This window comes from Oncorhynchus keta, chromosome 11 (genome assembly GCF_023373465.1).
Source record: "Oncorhynchus keta strain PuntledgeMale-10-30-2019 chromosome 11, Oket_V2, whole genome shotgun sequence".
NCBI lineage: Eukaryota > Metazoa > Chordata > Actinopteri > Salmoniformes > Salmonidae > Oncorhynchus > Oncorhynchus keta.
The window spans coordinates 40265675-40286034 of NC_068431.1; the positions used below are offsets into that span (position 1 = coordinate 40265675).

At 43.4% G+C, this 20360-nt stretch overlaps 1 protein-coding gene across 2 annotated transcripts in view; it reads right to left on the reverse strand.

The window, feature by feature from the left end:
* LOC118390267 (oligophrenin-1-like) overlaps positions 1-20360 on the reverse strand; it is a 38491-nt gene that overhangs the window by 7523 nt on the left and 10608 nt on the right. Inside the window, exons 7-22 of one of the 2 annotated variants that reach the window (XM_035780657.2) lie at positions 19775-19879; positions 19456-19585; positions 19251-19351; positions 18934-19025; positions 15911-15989; positions 15614-15647; positions 15399-15461; positions 14390-14464; positions 13764-13848; positions 12943-13001; positions 11772-11877; positions 11189-11348; positions 10540-10690; positions 8651-8980; positions 8268-8418; positions 3439-3489 (exon numbers count right to left, since the gene is read on the reverse strand). In XM_035780657.2, coding sequence (XP_035636550.1) covers positions 3439-3489; positions 8268-8418; positions 8651-8980; positions 10540-10690; positions 11189-11348; positions 11772-11877; positions 12943-13001; positions 13764-13848; positions 14390-14464; positions 15399-15461; positions 15614-15647; positions 15911-15989; positions 18934-19025; positions 19251-19351; positions 19456-19585; positions 19775-19879 — 1772 coding nt within the window. Of the gene's footprint in view, positions 1-3438; positions 3490-8267; positions 8419-8650; positions 8981-10149; positions 10279-10539; positions 10691-11188; positions 11349-11771; positions 11878-12942; positions 13002-13763; positions 13849-14389; positions 14465-15398; positions 15462-15613; positions 15648-15910; positions 15990-18933; positions 19026-19250; positions 19352-19455; positions 19586-19774; positions 19880-20360 lie in introns of those variants that run through there. The other variant, XR_008060576.1, reaches the window with a different exon arrangement.

Sequence of the window (20360 nt, forward strand, 5' to 3'; positions counted from 1 at the left end):
TCGTTATAAACAAATATGTCAACATACAGTAAATCTAAAATGCACATAAAATCAACAGTGTAATGTTTGGATTCAGCTTTGTGTCAGGTGAACTGTTGTGTCCTCACATTTGGTCTGATAATTCCCCCATAATCTCCAGTGTTCCCTTTCAATTGCTACCATATTCTTCTGTTCGAAACATTTACATTTATCCCTATCTGTATAGGCCAATTCCCATGAGTCTAAAGGGTTAAGGGAAGGTTAGGCTATGCATTTCGCTACACCCGCAATAACTGCTAAATATGTGTATTTGACCAATAAAATGTGATTTGATGCTTGGTTTTGTATCAAAATAAACAAAATGGGCAGAAAACAATTGTTATGTTTCCCTATATTGTATCACTCCATTATATTGGTATCACTCCACAGTGGAGGGATACATCCAAGTAAGGATTTACGCCCGTGTACACCTGTGTCACGGCTGGGGTCCACCCCTATATATAGACCCCATGGCCGCGACACACGTTCTATTTCATTTTCTCGATGGACGTCTGTACGGTTTGAGGTACAAACTTTCTGAAGTTCGCTTGGTAAGTCACTGGTAAGTGTGTAATATATTGCGTAGAAGTATACTCACTGGCTGTTTACAGCCTGGAGCATGTGGCCTGGCCACATGGCCAGCCCCTCTTCTTCAGTGCTCCACTCACTGCGTGCGGTTGATCTGCATCTTCCGCCTGTGGTTTGTCGTGCTTGTGCTTCGTTAGTGTTACACTATGATTCTGTGTGCATCTATTAATATATTGGTGGCTCTTGCTGCCACAAACTGGATGTACCTTATACAAATTTGCAGACTGGCTTGTTTTGTGTGTGTTGTGAATTGCTTTAACATGCTGTCCCCACGCTATAGGCGTGGGTTCTCTGCTAATTCCCCTACATGTGTTCTCTGCTAATTCCCCTACAGGTTTTTTTGTTCTTTCTCTTGTTCTTTCTCTGCAGAATGTAAGAGTATGGTGGTGGGCTGCGACTACGTTGAGACATTAACTTTGGAGTTCCTTAACGGAGTTACTCCATCATACGGTGCTGTTTTTTGTTTTCTGCTTAGATATGAAACATTCTAGGTTAAATCGCAGTTGGCGTAAAACAAAAACAAAAAAAACAAATCAAATCCATTACCTGGTTGCTGTTCTTTTTTTATTCTTCCTGTTTCTCCCACAGGGGCCTTCCCCTGGGTTTGCAGAGGTACTGGGTAATTTATCCCTCTCCGGGTTCCTATTCCTCCGGGCGGGTCACAACATAAGCTCTCCCAGGGCGTCGGACCCCTGCTCCGTGGCCTTGTTGGCTGAGCTTATGGCTTCCCTTTGTGACAGGTGTCAACCGTCACCGCCATAGGGACGTGCCTGGGGGACCCATGCGCTCAGGGCACCAGAGGATAGGGAAGGGTGTGTTCCCTGACACACCCTTCCCCGGCTGCTTCTCCCGGTCTCAAAGGGCAAAGTGGGAGGAGTGTGTGGAGTCCCCATGGGTGTTGTCCCCAATGCTCGAGGGGTACCGACTTCAATTCCGGTGCCCGCCTCTGTTCTTCAGGGGCCTTTGTGTCACCACGGTGGCCGACCCTCTAAAGAAAACCCTGCGGCTGGAGATTTCCACACTCCTGGACAAGGGTGTCGTCTGCAGGATTGAGACATCAGAACAGCTAGGTGGGTTCTACTCCACTTATTTTTTGGTCCCAAAAAGAGACGGAGGGTTTCGACCGATTCTGCTCCTCCGCAACCTCAATACTTGAAGGTACTGAGATTCCACATACTGTCCCCAGACCACGTGTTGCAGGGACCAGTGGTTTGTGACGCTGGACATGATGGATGTGTACTTCCATGTTCCTGTTAACCCAGCTCATTGGCAGTACCTTTGATTCGCTTTCGAAGGGACGGCTTACAAATTCATGGTTCTACCCTTGGCACCCTGAACTTTCACCAAGTGCATGGGCACTGTCCTGGCACTTCTCACGTCCCGAGGATTGTTGATCCTCAATTACCTGGACAATTGGCTGATTGTGCAATGGGGCGCCCAGTGGGTCGCCATGAAGGGTGGGGCGCCCCACAGTGGGTCGCCATCCCTTGGTCTCCTGGTTTATGAAGGGGGTTTGTCGCCTGGGTCCAGCTAGGACCAGCTCAATGGCAAGCTGGGATCTGGATGTGGTCTTGGCAGCTTGGCAAAGACGCCTTTCGAACAGTTGGAGCCTCCCTGAAACACCTCTCTATGAAGGTGGTTTTCTTGGTAGTGATTACTTCCATGAAGAGGGTGGGTGAGCTCCATGCTCTTTCAGTAAGTTCTGAGTGCTACAGGATGGACCCTGGGGGGAGGAGTATATCTCTCCGCCCCAACCCTTCATTCCTCCCGGCCAGCTGGGCACCTTTGCTCGGTACTATCGGGTAAATGTGGCACCTCCCTCTGCGGTTGGTTCAGTAGTCCTGGGCGGCACCTCCCCTTCCGGGGACTGTGCTCGGACCTACCCCTTCAACATTGACGGCCCCTGCGTCTTGGTCCCGCGCTGGGACTGTTCCGCTGGTTGGCCAGGTCTCTCTTGCACCGACTAATCTGGTACGGGTATACCAATATATTGGAGTGATCCAATATAGTGAAACATAACGAAGGTTACGTATGTAACCACGGTTATGTGAGCTATACGGATCACTCCAATCCTCTATGGAGCTAGAGGCGCCTCAAAAATGATGTTGAGAATGTGTGTCGCGGCCATGGGGTCTATATATAGGGGCGGAACCCGATTGTGATAGGTGTACATGGGAGTAAATCAGTAAATCCTCACCTCGGATGACAATTGTCAATTTTGTGCTTGTTTTTAAGGACACACCTCAAATATTGCCACCACTTCCACCTCAGTGCAAGCGAGCTGATGTTAGACTGGTAATTTGCTGAACCTGGCATAAGAGGTGGAAAATGCCAGTGTGTTTGACACTTGCGCCTCTTTAGCGCCAGGCGAAAATAGAGCCTAATCATAAGCTCAATCACTTGTTAAAGCTTGTTCGTGGGAAAGACATATAGGTCTGTGGCAGTTAAAGTTGGGTGCTTATCACTTTAGTCATACAAGCATGGACATAGTTGTATGGCCAAGTATGGATCATTTTCAACATTCATTTGAGATCATTCAAGACAACCTCTCAGCTCCTCTTTAATTATAAACGGCCAAACAAGCTGAGACCAGGGACAGTGACTACTTCATTTTTAAGAGCAAGTTACTTTCAATAGTTAATCTTTAAAGTGAACTCACTGATTTATTTCTCAGCCATCAGCATGAAGCATTATGTTTAAACAACTTGGCTTGGCAGCATGTTGAGGCCTTGCCATCTCATCATGTAACATGCATATCTTGCTGATTTACTCTACATAAGGATTTCATGGGGCAAAGGAGCATGTAGAGATTGAGTTTATTTTCAAACCTACCTTCCAAATTGCCTTGAAGCATTCTCAAAAAACTTGGCTTTGGAAGCAACACTGAAAAAAAGAGTAAGAGAAAGACAGATTAATCCCAGATGATCCCGGAGACATGTTAGGCTTACAGCATACCAAACACTGCTGGAGTACAATGACAAACGTTACGGGCAACATTTTCAGCCCTGGCAATGTGAAAATTACATGTAACTTAGAATAGGATGTTACACAACCACTGTAGTATTTGAAATAGACAGGAGGTCACCTATAATACAAAAGGAGTTTGGAATAATACAGCTTGTGACCTCATTGCCTACATCTGTGGAGCACACTGTTCACTTGAGATCCACATGAATGATTACCACAATCACATTGACATTGTAAACGAGAGCTTTTGAGATGCATTACAGTGAAAGTATTATTAGTAACAGTTTTCCTTTTGTGCATTTTAGCTGTATTTAGTGGGCAGAAAATATCTCCCTAAATCTATTATGGCATTGCACGGCATACCCCTTGTAAAACAACAGGGGCAGGCATGAACGGAGTACAAGGGTCAATGGTGAGTAGGTTATTTTGTTGCTACAATGTGATATCAAATAGGACACTGAAGCTGAAATTATAGCGGGGGATTTCTGAAAAGACTAGTGAATAATAAGAAAATACACTGACTAAGACTTCATGTACACCTTTCCAGAAACAAGTCTCTCAACGTTGCCGCTTGCTATAGACCACCCTCTGCCCCCAGCTGTGCCCTGGACACCATATGTGAATTGATTGCCCCCCATCCATCTTCAGAGCTCATGCTGCTAGGTGACCTAAACGGGGACATGCTTAACACCACGGTCATCCTACAAGCTAAGCTTGATGCGCTCAATCTCACACAAATTATCAATGAACCCACCAGGTACAACACCAAATCCGTAAATACGGGCACCCTCATAGATATCATCCTAACCAACTTGCCCTCCAAATACACCTCTGCCATTTTCAACCAAGATCTCAGCGATCACTGCCTCATTGCCTGCATCCATAATGGGTCTGCGGTCAAACGACCACCCATCATCACTGTCAAACGCTCCCTAAAACACTTCAGCGTGCAGGCCTTTATAATCGTTCTGGCCCGGGTATCCTGGAAGGATATTGACCTCATCCCATCAGTAGAGGATGCCTGGTTATTCTTTAAAAATGCCTTCCTCACCATCTTAAATAAGCATGCCCCATTCAAAACATTTAGAACCATGAACAGATATAGCCCTTGGTTCTCTCCAGATCTAACTGCCATTGACCAGCACAACAACATCCTGTGGCATTCTGCATTAGCATTGAATAGCCCCTGTGATATGCAACTTTTCAGGGAAGTTAGGAACCAATATACACAGGCAGTTAGGAAAGCTAAGGCTAGCTTTTTCAAGCATAAATTTGAATCCTGTAGCACTAACTCAAAAAAGTTCTGGGACACTGTAAAGTCGATGAAGAATAAGAGCACCTCCTCCCAGCTGCCCACTGCACTGAGGCTAGGAAACAATGTCACCACCGATAAATCCACTGTAATTGAGAATTTCAATAAGCATTTCTCTACGGCTGGCCTTTCCTCCTGGCTACCCCTACACCGATCAACAGCCCACCAACCCCCACAGAAACTCGCCCAAGCCTCCCCATTTCTCCTTCTCCCAAATCCGTTCAGCTGATGTTCTGAAAGAGCTGCAAAATCTGGACCCCTACAAATTGGCCGGGCTACACAATCTGGACCCTCTCTTTCTAAAATGATCTGCCGAAATTGTTGCAATCCCTATTACTTGCCTGTTCAACCTCTCTTCGTATCGTCTGAGATTCCCATAGATTGGGAAGATGCCGCCGTCATTCCCCTCTTCAAAGGGGGAGACACTCTAGACCCTAACTGCTACAGACCTACATCTATCCTACCCTGCCTTTCTAAGTTAACAAACAGATTACCGACCATTTCGAATACCACTGTACCTTCGCTATGCAATCTGGTTTCAGAGCTGGTCATGGGTGCACCTCAGCCACGCTCAAGGGCCTAAACGATATCACAACCGCCATCAATAAGAGACATTACTGTGCAGCCGTATTCATCGACCTGGCCAAGTTTTTCGACTCTGTCAATCACCACATTCTTATCGGCAGACTCAACAGCCTTGTTTTCTCAAATGATTGCCTCGCTTGGTACACCAACTACTTCTCTGATAGAGTTCAGTGTGTCAAATCGGAGGGCCTGTTGTCCGGACCTCTGGCAGTCTCTATGGGGGTGCCACAGGGTTCAATTCTCGGGCTGACTCTTCTCTGTATACATCAATGATGTCACTCTTGCTGCTGGTGATTCTCTGAACAACCTCTATGCAGATGACACCGTTCTGTATACCTCTGGCCCTTCTTTGGATACTGTTAACTTCTTCGAGATAGGGGGCGCTATTTTAATTTTTGGATAAAAAACGTTCCCGTTTTAAACAAGATATTTTGTCACGAAAAGATGCTCGACGATGCATGTAATTGACAGCTTTGGAAAGAAAAAACTCTGACGTTTCCAAAACTGCAAAGATATTATCTGTGAGTGCCCCAGAACTAATGCTACAGGCGAAGCCAAGATGAAGTTTCATACAGGAAATGCCCCAGATTCTGAAGGCGCTGTGTTCCAATGTCTCCTTATATGGCTGTGAATGCGCCAGGAATGAGCCTGCCCTTTGTGTCGTTTCTCCAAGGTGTCTGCAGCAATGTGACGTATTTGTAGGCATATCATTGGAAGATTGACCATAAGAGACTACATTTACCAGGTGTCCGCCCGGTGTCCTGTGTCGAAATTATTGCGTAATCTTTAGGTCCATGCGCGTTCCATTTTTTCAGAAGAGAAAGTCAACTGCCACAATGGATTTATCGTCGATAGATATGTGAAAAACACAGTGAGGATTGATTCTATACATTGGTTTGCCATGTTTCTGTCGATATTATGGAGTTAATTTGGAAAAAGTTTGCGTTTTAATGACTTAATTTTCGTTTTTTTCTTACCCAAACATGATGAAGAAAACGGAGCGATTTTTCAACAAAAATAATATTTTTGTAAAAACTGAACATTTGCTATCTAACTGAGAGTAGTCTCCTCATTGAAAACATCTGAAGTTCTTCAAAGGTAAATTATTTTATTTGAATGTTTTTCTGTTTTTTGTGAAAATGTTGCATGCTATGGTTGAGAAGCATATTTTGAAAATCTGAGATGACAGTGTTTGTTAACAAAAATCTAAGCTTGAGAGCTAGCATATTGATTTCATTTAATTTGCAATTTTCATGAATAGTTAACATTGCGTTATGGTAATCAGCTTGAGGCTGTATTCACGATCCCGGATGGCTCGTCGCAACAGGTTAACAAACCTCCAGACGAGCTTCAATGCCATACAACTCTCCTTCCGTGGTCTTCAACTGCTCTTAAATTCAAGTAAAACTAAATGTATGCTCTTCAACCGATCTCTGCCCACACCTGCCCGCCCATCCAGCATCACTACTCTGGACGGTTCTGACTTGTGGACAACTACAAATATCTAGGTGTCTGGTTACTGTAAACTCTCCTTCCAGACTCACATTAAGCATATCCAAACCAAAATTAAATCTAGAATAGGCTTCCTATTTCGCAACAAAGCATCCTTCACTCATGCTGCCAAACATACCCTCGTAAAACTAACCATCCTACCAATCCTCGACTTCGGCGATGCCATTTACAAAATAGCCTCCAACAAGCTACTCAACAAATTGGATGCAGTCGGTCACACTGCCATCCGTTTTGTCACCAAAGACCCATATAATACCCACCACTGCGACCTGTACTCTCTCGTTGGCTGGCCCTCGCTTCATACTCGTCGCCAAACCCACTGGCTCCAGGTCATCTACAAGTCTCGCCTTATCTCAGCTCACTGGTCACCATAGCAGCAACCACCCGTAGCACATGCTCCAGCAGGTATATCTCACTCGTCACCCACAAAGCCAATTCTTACTTTGGAAACCTTTACTTCCAGTTCTCTGCTGCCAATGACTGGAACGAACTGCAAAAATCACTGAAGCTAGAGACTTATATCTCCCTCACTAGCTTTAAGCACCAGCTGTCAGAGCAGCTCACAGATCACTGCACCTGTACATAGCCCATTCAACTACCTCATCCCCATACACTATTTATTTATTTATCTTGCTCCTTTGCACCCCAGTATCTCTGCTTGCACATTCATCTTCTGCACATCTACCATTCCAGTGTTTAATTGCTATATTTTAATTACTTCGTCACCATGGCCTATTTAGTGCCTTACCTCCCTTATCCTACCTCATTTGCACATAGTGTATATAGACTTTTCTACTGTGTTATTGACTGTATGTTTGTTTATTCCATGTGTAACTCCGTGTTGTTGTATGTGTCGAACTGCTTTGCTTCATCATGGCCAGGTCGCAGTTGCAAATGAGAACTTGTTCTCAACTAGCCTACCTGGTTAAATAAAGGTGAAATAAAATACAAAAAAAAAAAAAAACTCTTGACTATATAATGCTTTCCAACTCAACTCTGAAACAGAATAACAAATGTTTGGAGAGGAGTAAACCAGACAGACTATGTTGGCAACAAATGCAGTCAATGGAATCGGTATGGTGTGGAGGGTTCATTAGGAAAGGCGGATACAACTTCATGTGGTATTTCAATTTTACAGGAGAAACATTTAACAAGGGACTTACAAGGACTGGAAGAAGACCAGAAGGAAACTCATAGCTAACATTTTGTGATTGTTCTCTTGATTACAATTTGAATCAGTCTGGATGGAGTGTCTGGGTCTGGCTGAGTTCTAAGATCTACTTACTACGACGCTGGGGTGTCCTCGCTGGGGGCTGCAGTGGGGCTCTTGTGGGGTGCAGGGTATCGGCTAGGGGGGTCAGGGGGTCTGGTTGGAGGTCTGCAGATGGCAGGCTTCTCAGCTAGAGACCTCGTTTTTATCATGCCATCACTTTTTGCTGCAATGCAAGGAAGGAAAATCTTAGGAAAACTGTTGTAAAATGTAGATTCAAAATGAAAAAAGCTAACAATGTTTGAAAACCCACTTTCCAATTTCTCTTCTCATTACACATGATATGGCATCAATATCACAGACCAGCTAGGCACTGTGGTTAAGCCGCATATAAAAGTCTAGAATTCATAGTGTGTTTGTGTTGTGAGATGATATAGTAGGCTAGATTGTTCTGCTACCTTCTCTGATGACTGCAACACTTCGAGGAGGTGGTCTCCTACATTGGAAGGACTGCGCTCGGTTCACAGTGACTCCTGTCTCACCATTGACTGTTGCTGCTGTATCTGGCCTCTGACCTCCGTCTTGTAGCTTAGCGACCAGTTTGGCAACGTCAGAGTCTGAGTGTCTGTCCTGTCGGGTGGATGGCTTGGGCAGGAGGGCCTGCCTTTGAGTGTCCCTGTGGAGCCGTAGAGGGGCGGTGATAGGTTTGGTCCTTTGGAGAGGTGTGGGGCTCGTTGGGGTGTCCCCGCCAAAATCCACCCCCTCTGGTCTGCTGCCATTCTGCTCATCTATGTGACAAACAGTTTCAAAACATAGTTAAATCGAAATACAAAGTGCAACATATTTTCAGCATAGGCAGATTCCTGGACCACCTTCTTGTGGTGGGTTTATTGGTTAAAGAACATGCAGGTAATTCCCCACATAGTCATAGTGCAGAGGTTGCTGCTTTAGAACTGACTTTGAACTTGATATGATCATTACTTCTCCTGAGCTCCTAACGATCATGTGTAGCATACTACTACTATACATGTGGTATGTGTGATTTAACCATGTTTAACTATTTCAAACAACTGAACCACACAAACTAAGATATTTTATTTTAATTAGTACTTTCATTCATTCATTCATGCATTCTGAGTACTATGAAAGCAATGTCTAATGTGGGCATTTGGGCAGATTTATTAAATAATGGAGAAAAAAAACAAAGCCTTTTGTGAATTAATATAGTCTGTGATCCAGAGAAGAATTATGTTTTTAGGAAAGAAGATTGCGTATAACAATTATCTATTCATCTAGGAGATTAAAAAGTAAACAGACAACTTCGGTGTACTCTTTGTCTCATCTAGAGTCATGCTGTTGGCCAGGTTTCCAGTGGTACATGCAGTATTCAAATGCTGCGATGGATTCAGACAGGTGGTAGTTACTTGTCATGCAAAGTGGAGCTGGTTATTTGGTAACTCCACGCAGGAACTCAGAGAATAGCAATAAATAAAATACCACACAATGAGGGGAGGACACGTAGCAAGTGCTCCACATCTATCCATACCACAGTAAATGAAAGAACTGACTCACACAGAGACATTTAACGCAAAGTTACAAGAGGTATAAATTACATGATTTAGCCTGAAGCAAAAACTTCCATTCAGTGAGCACACAAGACCTCCATCTACCTCTCTAAGTGCAGTTAACAAATAAAATGTATGGTTAAGCTTGGCTTAGGAAGAGGTCGGAATAAGCCAACATCTAGATATGACATTACATTTTTTTATGTTTATTGGTTCCAATTCAACAAAATTGGTTTAAACTTGATAAAATAACTCACACTTTTCCCTCAAAGGGCATGCAATTAATGTAAAGATCAAACATTTAGAAATAAAAGTACATGCTGTATTCTGGCTCCCGAGTGGCGCAGCGATCTAAGGCACAGCATCTCAGTACTAGAGGCGTCACTACATACCCTGGTTCGATTCCAGGTTGTATCACAACCGGCCGTGATTGGGAGTACCATAAGGCGGCGCACAATTGGCCCAGCGTTGTCCAGGTTAGGCCGTCATTGTAAATAAGATTTCGTTCTTAACTGGCTTGCCTAGTTAAATAAAGGTTATATATATATTTTTTAATCATTCTATGCTAGCAATTCACAAGTACTTAGGATTCACACATCAGTAATACTGTATCCAGAATAAACATCAGCCACCTACTGTATAAATCACCTTACTCATACCAACTGAACACTGTCATAATCTAAATATAATCTGCATTCGCAGGACAAGGGATGGTAATGATAATAATGGTTATGGTGATGATGAGGATGATCATGATGATTAAACCAGAAGCAAATAATTACTCTCAGTGTTCTGGAGCTGGCCACAATTAACTGCTAGGCAGATGCGGAGCGGACGCTTGGCGATGGTGATTGGTTGCCGTTTCCTTGGGGTGATCCTTGGAGGAGGCATCGGTGGAGCTGCGGAACTCTCATCTGGTGCGCTGCAGAAGATCTGTAATCACACCAGCTCATCTGAAAGGACTTACATTTAATATACATTACATTATACCTGAAAATACACATTTAATAGTATCTAGATCTACTAATACACCTTTCAAGAGTAAGTTGAATGACCGACTCAGGCTTTCAACATATTCTTGAAAGTTGTAATAGTAGAATACACAAGGTGCAATTTCGAAAATGGGTAGTACATCAGCAGTTTTCCTCTTGTCATGTCAGGCATTGCAGACCTTTGAAAGCCATTTATAACTTGTCAGAAATGTCCAGATCAAGTAGCACATGTCAGCTGACGTTTTCTTTATAGCTAGGTCGTTCCCCAATGATGGAAGGTGCCCCCCCCGCGAGATAAAATGTTTTTTTGAGATTCACTGATCGTGAATGTGCCGTGGCCTACTTGAATGTTTATGATGCCACAGTGCATAAAATAACCATCACATGACTCTGGACCTCTTTGCAAGGGAGGAGCGGTAAATTAATCTTTCAAATTCACCTTGGTATAGTCCTCAATGAGAATCTCAACAACAATGTTCTGGAACTTTATATCCAACATGGCTGCCACAGTCTCCTCCTTTGCCCTCATCAGGGTGGGGCCAAAGATCACACCCATGTTGGAGGGAGTCATCAGGTTGTCCCCACTGTTACCGCAGACACTGTCAATAGCAATCCAGACAAGTTCGTAAACAAAATGACTCTCTAAAGACATGCCCAATAGGAACAAACATCTCTCAAATAGTGAACAACAATGCCAGTTAATGTCAATTTATAATTGCGCAACTATCATAAATTAATGAACAGGATAGTGATTATATTGGAGGACTGGACAGGTATTTCCCAATGTAAAAGTACATTACATTTGCACTCTACATAGATACAAGTTTCTAGGTCCGATACAGTAATCATCTGAACAGATGCAAGTTAACCCCTTCACTGGGCCCACGGGCAACACAACAGATATGTAATTACACCACAATAAAATGCCTAAATAAGAATAACCCTTGTGACTGCATCAGTTAGGAGGCAAGGCACAGAGGCTGCGGCACAACAGCGGCACATCATATCAGGTTAGCTCTTACTTGACCAGGTGTTGGATCAGTAGGCTTAGCATTTCTCGATTCTTCCCTGGGAGTTTGTACGTCAGGCAGTGGATTGCACCCAGTCGATCATCTAGATTATCAGATTCTAAGAGACGAGAAATACTTTTTACATGCTCATGCTCAATCATTTATATATTATCCTCAACTGAGACTGACCTAAACATCACTGCTTTTCGGGCATTTATCTGTTGCCGATTTTACACAATCCATTATTGTGGGGTGTTAATTAAACATGCATAGACATTGTGCATGAGCAAATAAATCAGCAAAGCCTAATCCCAGCCAAAACATTTCAGGGGTCCAGCTCCACACAGCTGCATTGTGGTGTAATGTGAAACGAGGACCTCGTTCAATTGAACAATAGGTCTCCTGGGGCATGGGAGCTTGTCTCAGTTAAGAGGATTAGAGCTGGTGTACAACATACCATTACAATGATTTTACCATTTAATTATGGCATTTTCAAATACAAAATATGGAGTTTCACACACCCACTATGACACTGTGGATCCAGTCTGTGGAGAAATGGAACAGAATAGAAAGCAGGGGACTAGAATCCCCCTGCAGGAGAACTGAATAAGCTATCTGGAGGTTGGAACTTCTAATTGATTGGAAAGACCTAATAAAAGAAAATGCCTTTTTCCTTTGTTATTGCTTATGTGAGGAACACACAGATGTGTGCGTGTGTACTTTTTTTCTTCCGTTTTATAGCTGTAACCCAGCCTGTAGAACTTGAGAATGAACTCACTCTGATGGAGAACAAATGCACAATGAATTAACTCCACAGAGAGCATTTGGCAAACACACGACAAGATGTGGACGTAAACAACCTGTTGCTCAGCTCCCAAAGCCAACCGTAAAAATGTAATGACTTGTACAATACAAAATGTACAGTAGTGTCAGACAAAATGTGTCCTACAAAGACATACCCTCGCATGAGAAGGAAACGTATGTTTTATGTGCAATGAGACTATGTTAAAGATCTATAAATCTGTTATGATAACAGAATTCCATCAGTTTAGGGGACTGGTGCAGTTTCTTTTTAAATGTGTAAGCCATATGAAAATCAGATAATATTGTATCTTGAAGTGGGTTTCAGTAATTGTTTCCCCAATGTTGTTTTTAAGTCAGTAAGTGTGAAAACACATCTTACTTGCTGCTAAGATGAGGTCCCTGTTGAGACCATAGGTCATCAGAGGCTCTGCTAGACTCCTGTGGATGAACACACGCGATCAGGTAAACAAGTACAGTACAAATACTATAACACTTACATCATACCCTAAAACACCCTTTTTAACCACTGCTACTCATGTGTTACTCATGCACTTTCAGCATCAACAAGTGCTACTCATTCTGAATGAATGAGAGTTCACTGGCACATTTCTCTTTATCAACATTTTTTTTTCCTGATCTGAAATTAGATTTATCAGTGCAGTGTTAAGGCATGAGAGACCAAAGGCCTTGAGTAAGCTCCTTCAAACAGCTGCCTGGCCTCTTCCAAGTGTGGCAAGAAGACATGTGAGTAAATCATCATGATGGGTATTGGGGGAGGATAAAAACCTGGCCTTGAAGCCAAGAGGCCTTGTCACTGAGTACTTCAAACAGCAAACAATTATACTAGGCTCATGGAGCAGAGGAAAAACCTCTCATCCTCAGCCAGCATAGATTATTAGAAAGTATCTCTAATCATTACACATAACTAACTTGAAACATACTATTTTCATATTAAACATATACAGAATATACAGTCTGGAAATGCCATAGAACTGCAAAATGTTCATACCATACTGTGCATACTGTACACTTCACGCAATACAGAGCCGTATATAATTTTATATGGCTCTGATGTAGAAGCTGAGTGCTAATGGGCTTCAGACAAAGGCTGGTGTAACACAATTCTATTGAACTTGTTGTTCCAGAGCAGCTGGCTCTTGCGTGTCACCTGCTGGATGATTTAAGAGGATGGGAACACACCTGAGATAAAACTTCATGGCACTGGTTATGGTTTTTATGTCCCAGTCACTGCTGTGGAAATCCACATCCCCTGGGCATTTCTGGTCTACAGGGAGAGGAGGGAACCGATTAAAAAGAAACATGCAGAAATTATAAAAAATATATATAAATAACTGGCAAGTTATCCACAGTAGGTTCAGCCAGTTGAAATATCTCTAGAGTCTAGAGTGAATTAAACTACTTTATTAAAATAGTTGATTTTTCTTAGATTATTTATTTATATGCAACCATTTATTTTATTCCTTCATTCAAAAAGGCAAGTAAATATAACATTTCAATGTTTCCACAACATCATTATAGAGGGCTGCAAACATGGATAAAATATTATAAATTAAGCCTTTGCAATGGCACATCATAAATATCGAAAAAATGAATTGTCATCTGCCTTAGGGGATAAATTAGGAATAAAACAATATTTACTTAGTGCTTTTTAATATTGTTTCAAATCCTGTTGTGTGTGCTATTGAAACAGGGAAATTTAACAGCTTAATCATTTTATTCTGCTTCAAAACAGCCCTTCTGTTTCTATGCATTCCTCAATTCCAACTCAATAGAGGGCACAGATGTTGACTGGGTAATTTCCTCACCAAAAAATACATTTAAAAGCTTCTGGACTTGGATGTTGCTGCCAACAGTTCTGTAGACTCCTTCTTGTGTGAGTCCTGTAAAAGAGAGCAGGAGATGGAGAGAGTGGATGGGGTTGAGGTAAAAGGAAACTAAAGGGGGAGTTTCCTCCAGAGAAATTCCAAGCAGTGGAAATGTACAGGCTGTTCCTCAGTGCAGGCCTGTCTGAACTGGAGTGAAAATGGGAACGTAGCAGACACCGCCTTGACAACGCTAGCCTACGTCCCAACCTCTTTCAAATGAATGATTTGTTTCACTGCTCCAGTGGACGGCTGGAGTTTGTTATTATATGATCCCTGCATATCTTACCGGTTGTGAAAGATACAGGGAGCATATCATAGTGCTGGTGCCTCACCAAACTCAGAATTAACAGACAGAGTGTATTTTTACTAAATTAAAGTAGAGTATAGAAGAGTGAATTAGGGAGGGCTGAAGTGAGAAGGCCCATGGAATCTATAAAGAATTTAAGCTGCTTGAGAAATAAAAACAGTGGAACGTGAGGTGCCCACACTGTTAAAAGTGTTCTGATGCCACATGTGAATAGACTCCCTCTGGAATAATACCTTTGTTGCCTACCTGCAAGCATGGTTATTAATAAGCTATGCATAGTACTGGTGCATTATTAATAGTTCCATTGATGTAAACAAAGTAAAACAGCTCATTTAGTACGGACTGAAGTACTCTACTGTAAGGAAGTTTATTATGTTGAGCTACATGCCAAAGTTATGCTCTCCTGGCTGGACGTCACATTGGAGCCAGTGTGTTTTTATTTAGTACTGGCCTTTGGTGAGAAGGTTCATTCAGGACAGCAGTGAGGCTTCAGCAGATCTCGTTCCAAACACAACTCATCTCTGCCCTCTAAAGGGCAATGAGGCAAACTGACTAGACTATGACAAAACTGGCATGAAATCTGATCCGCGACATACAAAGCGAAAACACATGGTGGGTACTGGAACTTTCTGGTAACTTTACCTTTAGTTTCAACATAGTTGATGCATTTTCTCACAAACTTGAATCCAACTTCATTCAATTCCACTGTGGAAGGCAAGTAACATTTTATAGATTTGACAAGCAGTGGCACTACATTCAAATGTGTGTGTAAGGATGTTCAATGAGACGAATACATTTAATTCACTGTATTATACGGCAGAAAAATACAAAAAATGAACACTGGTAATGGTACATACTTTCAGCTTGCTTGTGAATTGGGGAATGATAAATCTGGAATGAAAGGAACATGTAAGACCAAAAGAAAAAGAAATATATGTGAAGCTTTCTGTGGCCATCATAAATTATCTGTATGATGCTGAATATATGCTATTATTATAAAGAGATGCTGCTTTTATAATCATATTATTGTTTATCAAAACCAAAGTAAACAGCAAGATGAGGACTATAAACATAATGCCTTCACAGTACAGAATAACTTTTGGACCAGGGGGGGTTGTATGGACCCTCCAGTAGGAGGCAGCAAAGAAACTCACAGGCTCCTTTCCATACATGGCCTCCATCCACAACTTCCTGTTGGCCTCCGAAACTGCCTGGAGTGTGACAGGTGTGTTTCTATGGATATAGGAACAAGTGTCACAGTTAGGGCATATATTGCATTTATTTGTCCACTGCTTTTAATCAGGGCAAGGTGTCTGGTAACATGTCCGAATATAAACAATGCAGCTATTCCCTCCGCAAGGCTATTAAACAAGCTAAGCGTCAGTACAGAGACAAAGTGGAATCTCAATTCAATGGCTCAGACACAAGAGGCATGTGGCAGGGTCTACAGTCAATCACGGACTACAAGAAGAAACCCAGCCCAGTCACGGACCAGGATGTCTTGCTCCCAGGCAGACTAAATAACTTTTTTTGCCCGCTTTGAGGACAATACAGTGCCACTGACACGGCCTGCAACGAAAACATGCGGTCTCTCCTTCACTGCAGCCGAGGTGAGTAAGACATTTAAACGTGTTAACCCTCGCAAGGCTGCAGGCCCAGACGGCATCCCCAGCCGCGCCCTCAGAGCATGCGCAGACCAGCTGGCCGGTGTGTTTACGGACATATTCAATCAATCCCTATACCAGTCTGCTGTTCCCACATGCTTCAAAAGGGCCACCGTTGTTCCTGTTCCCAAGAAAGCTAAGGTAACTGAGCTAAACGACTACCGCCCGTAGCACTCACTTCCGTCATCATGAAGTGCTTTGAGAGACTAGTCAAGGACCATATCACCTCCACCCTACCTGACACCCTAGACCCACTCCAATTTGCTTACCGCCCAAATAGGTCCACAGACGATGCAATCTCAACCACACTGCACACTGCCCTAACCCACCTGGACAAGAGGAATACCTATGTGAGAATGCTGTTCATCGACTACAGCTCGGCATTCAACACCATAGTACCCTCCAAGCTCGTCATCAAGCTCGAGACCCTGGGTCTCGACCCCGCCCTGTGCAACTGGGTACTGGACTTCCTGACGGGCCGCCCCCAGGTGGTGAGGGTAGGCAACAACATCTCCTCCCCGCTGATCCTCAACACGGGGCCCCACAAGGGTGCGTTCTGAGCCCTCTCCTGTACTCCCTGTTCACCCACGACTGCGTGGCCACGCACGCCTCCAACTCAATCATCAAGTTTGCGGACGACACAACAGTGGTAGGCTTGATTACCAACAACGACGAGACGGCCTACAGGGAGGAGGTGAGGGCCCTCGGAGTGTGGTGTCAGGAAAATAACCTCACACTCAACGTCAACAAAACTAAGGAGATGATTGTGGACTTCAGGAAACAGCAGAGGGAACACCCCCCCATCCACATTGATGGAACAGTAGTGGAGAGGGTAGCAAGTTTTAAGTTCCTCGGCATACACATCACAGACAAACTGAATTGGTCCACTCACACTGACAGCGTCGTGAAGAAGGCGCAGCAGCGCCTTCAGGAGGCTGAAGAAATTTGGCTTGTCACCAAAAGCACTCACAAACTTCTACAGAGGTACAATCGAGAGCATCCTGGCGGGCTGTATCACCGCCTGGTACGGCAACTGCTCCGCCCTCAACCGTAAGGCTCTCCAGAGGGTAGTGAGGTCTGCACAACGCATCACCGGGGGCAAACTACCTGCCCTCCAGGACACCTACACCACCCGATGTTACAGGAAGGCCATAAAGATCATCAAGGACATCAACCACCCGAACCACTGCCTGTTCACCCCGCTATCATCCAGAAGGCGAGGTCAGTACAGGTGCATCAAAGCTGGGACCGAGAGACTAAAAAACAGCTTCTATCTCAAGGCCATCAGACTGTTAAACAGCCACCACTAACATTGAGTGGCTGCTGCCAACACACTGTCATTGACACTGACCCAACTCCAGCCACTTTAATAATGGGAATTGATGGGAAATGATGTAAATATATCACTAGCCACTTTTAACAATGCTACCTTATATAATGTTACTTACCCTACATTATTCATCTCATATGCATACGTATATACTGTACTCTACATCATCGACTGCATCCTTATGTAATACATGTATCACTAGCCACTTTAACTATGCCACTTTGTTTACTTTGTCTACATACTCATCTCATATGTATATACTGTACTCGATACCATCTACTGCATGCTGCTCTGTACCATCACTCATTCATATATCCTTATGTACATATTCCTTATCCCCTTACACTGTGTATAAGACAGTAGTTTTGGAATTGTTAGTTAGATTACTTGTTGGTTATCACTGCATTGTCGGAACTAGAAGCACAAGCATTTCGCTACACTCGCATTAACATCTGCTAACCATGTGTATGTGACAAATAAAATTTGATTTGATTTGTCAACAGTTTTGTTACATGAGACCCTTAGTCCAAATAACAATGAACTTAAATCTACATGTAACTGCCAAAAAGAGGAAACACTTGAGTATGACGGATAGAAAGTATATTGAAAGCAGGTGGTTTCCACCACCATCAACAACAACACAACACGATGGAATTTCTCATGTAAGAACGGTGTCGCATCCCTCCAATAGAGTTCCAGACACTTGTAGAATCTATGCCATGGCGCATTGAAGCTGTTCTGGCGGCTCGTGGTGGCCTAACACCTTATTAAGACTCTTTGTTGGTGTTTCCTTTTGGTAGTTACCTGTATTCGTCTGCCCTGATTGATCAACATTTTATGAACTTGTGTCTGACATCCCTCTGTCTGATATGAAATGTCAGTGTATGGCTTGTGTCCCTCTGCTGTGCATATTGTACAGAATGTTTTGCTTGTATACATATGAGTTCATGGTGTTCCCTTCCCCTGAAATCACTGAGTTTGCCATCTGCTTCCAGCAGGATATAGAGAAGCCTGCTGCCAACTGATTGTTTGGGCTAGAATCCACTCTGTACCCACACACTCAGTGTCCTTGTAGACCACCTGTTCACCTCACTGCTCAAACTTGTTTATCCCAAAAGGCATGTATCATCTTATACAAAGTCTACCTCATCTCGAAGTCTGAAAGTGGAGCATTTGTACTAACCTCTCGCAAGTTTCAATATCAAAGCAGAAGCGCTTGTCTATGGACTCTGTCTTTCTACGGAAGCAGGATTTAAGCTTCAGCTCTGTGGGGCCCTGGAAGAAACCATGAGTGTGTAGGTAAAAGGTGGGGGAGAGAGGACTAGAGAGAATCTCTACATTAAACCTTTGGAGAAAGTTAATAAAATAGTAAAAACACAAGTAATATATGAGCGCATGTGCCTTCAAATCATTCCATTGAGTCTGATCAAATATCAGAGATGTGACAGATAGTTGTTCCAAGTGTCTTATACAGATTATACGACCCATTTTATGACCTACCTGTTTGGTTGCAGGTTTTGGTTCAGCAGGGACCATGACAAACAGCTTGCTGTCTTTGTGATACTTACAGTAGTACTTCACCCATGACACACCCAAGGCCCCTGAGAGAGCAGGGTGTTAGTTTATCATGTCAGGTCAGGGCTCATTGAATACAACATGTTGAGAGGAATGTAGCAGGTTTACAAACTGTAGCATGCATACTTACACTTCTCCTGAGAGTACAAGTAGCCCTCAATGACTGGTTGGCTGTGCATTTTACCAATCTGGGTTGGATGCTTCATTCTCTTCATCAGCTCCTCCATCTCCTCACGAGTGCTCTCAAAGTGGTTCCGCGTCTGCAGACCATATCACAACACACTCAGACTCACGGTCATGTTCCATGGTTATTGGGAAGCCCTATGACAGCTTCTTGGAGTCCTAACGAGACCCATCACCATTACTATATCTCTCGCCTCCGGGTTTAGGCATCATCATTATTGAGTCTCATTTAACTAATGTTGTCATTACCATCGGTAGCTACTCACATTCTGCAAGCTGAGCTGCAGCTCTTGCTTATAGGGCATGAAGTCCTGTGTCATCTCCACCGTCAGGTTGTTGAGTGTCAGGATACTGTGAAGAAATGCCAGCACCTGTTCATTGAAAACAACACAACATACAACTGATTATTAGTATATTGATAATTATTTAAAAATGGTCCTGTCACTATATTCTTATAATAGGCACATTAATTTTATAATACTTTTACAAAAAAAATTATACCCCTTTTTCTCCCCAATTTCATGGTATCCAATTGTTAGTAGCTACTATCTTGTCTCATCGCTACAACTCCTGTACGGGCTCAGGAGAGACGAAGGTTGAAAGTTATGCGTCCTCCGATACACAACCCAACCAAGCCGCACTGCTTCTTAACACAGTGCGCATCCAACCCGGAAGCCAGCCGTGCACCTGGCAACCTTGGTTAGTGCGCACTGTGCCCGGCCCACCACAGGAGTCGCTGGTGCGCAATGAGACCCTCCCTAACCCGGACGACGCAAGGCCAATTGTGCGTCGCCCCACGGACTTCCCGGTCGCGGACGGTTACAACAGAGCCTGGGCGCGAACCCAGAGTCT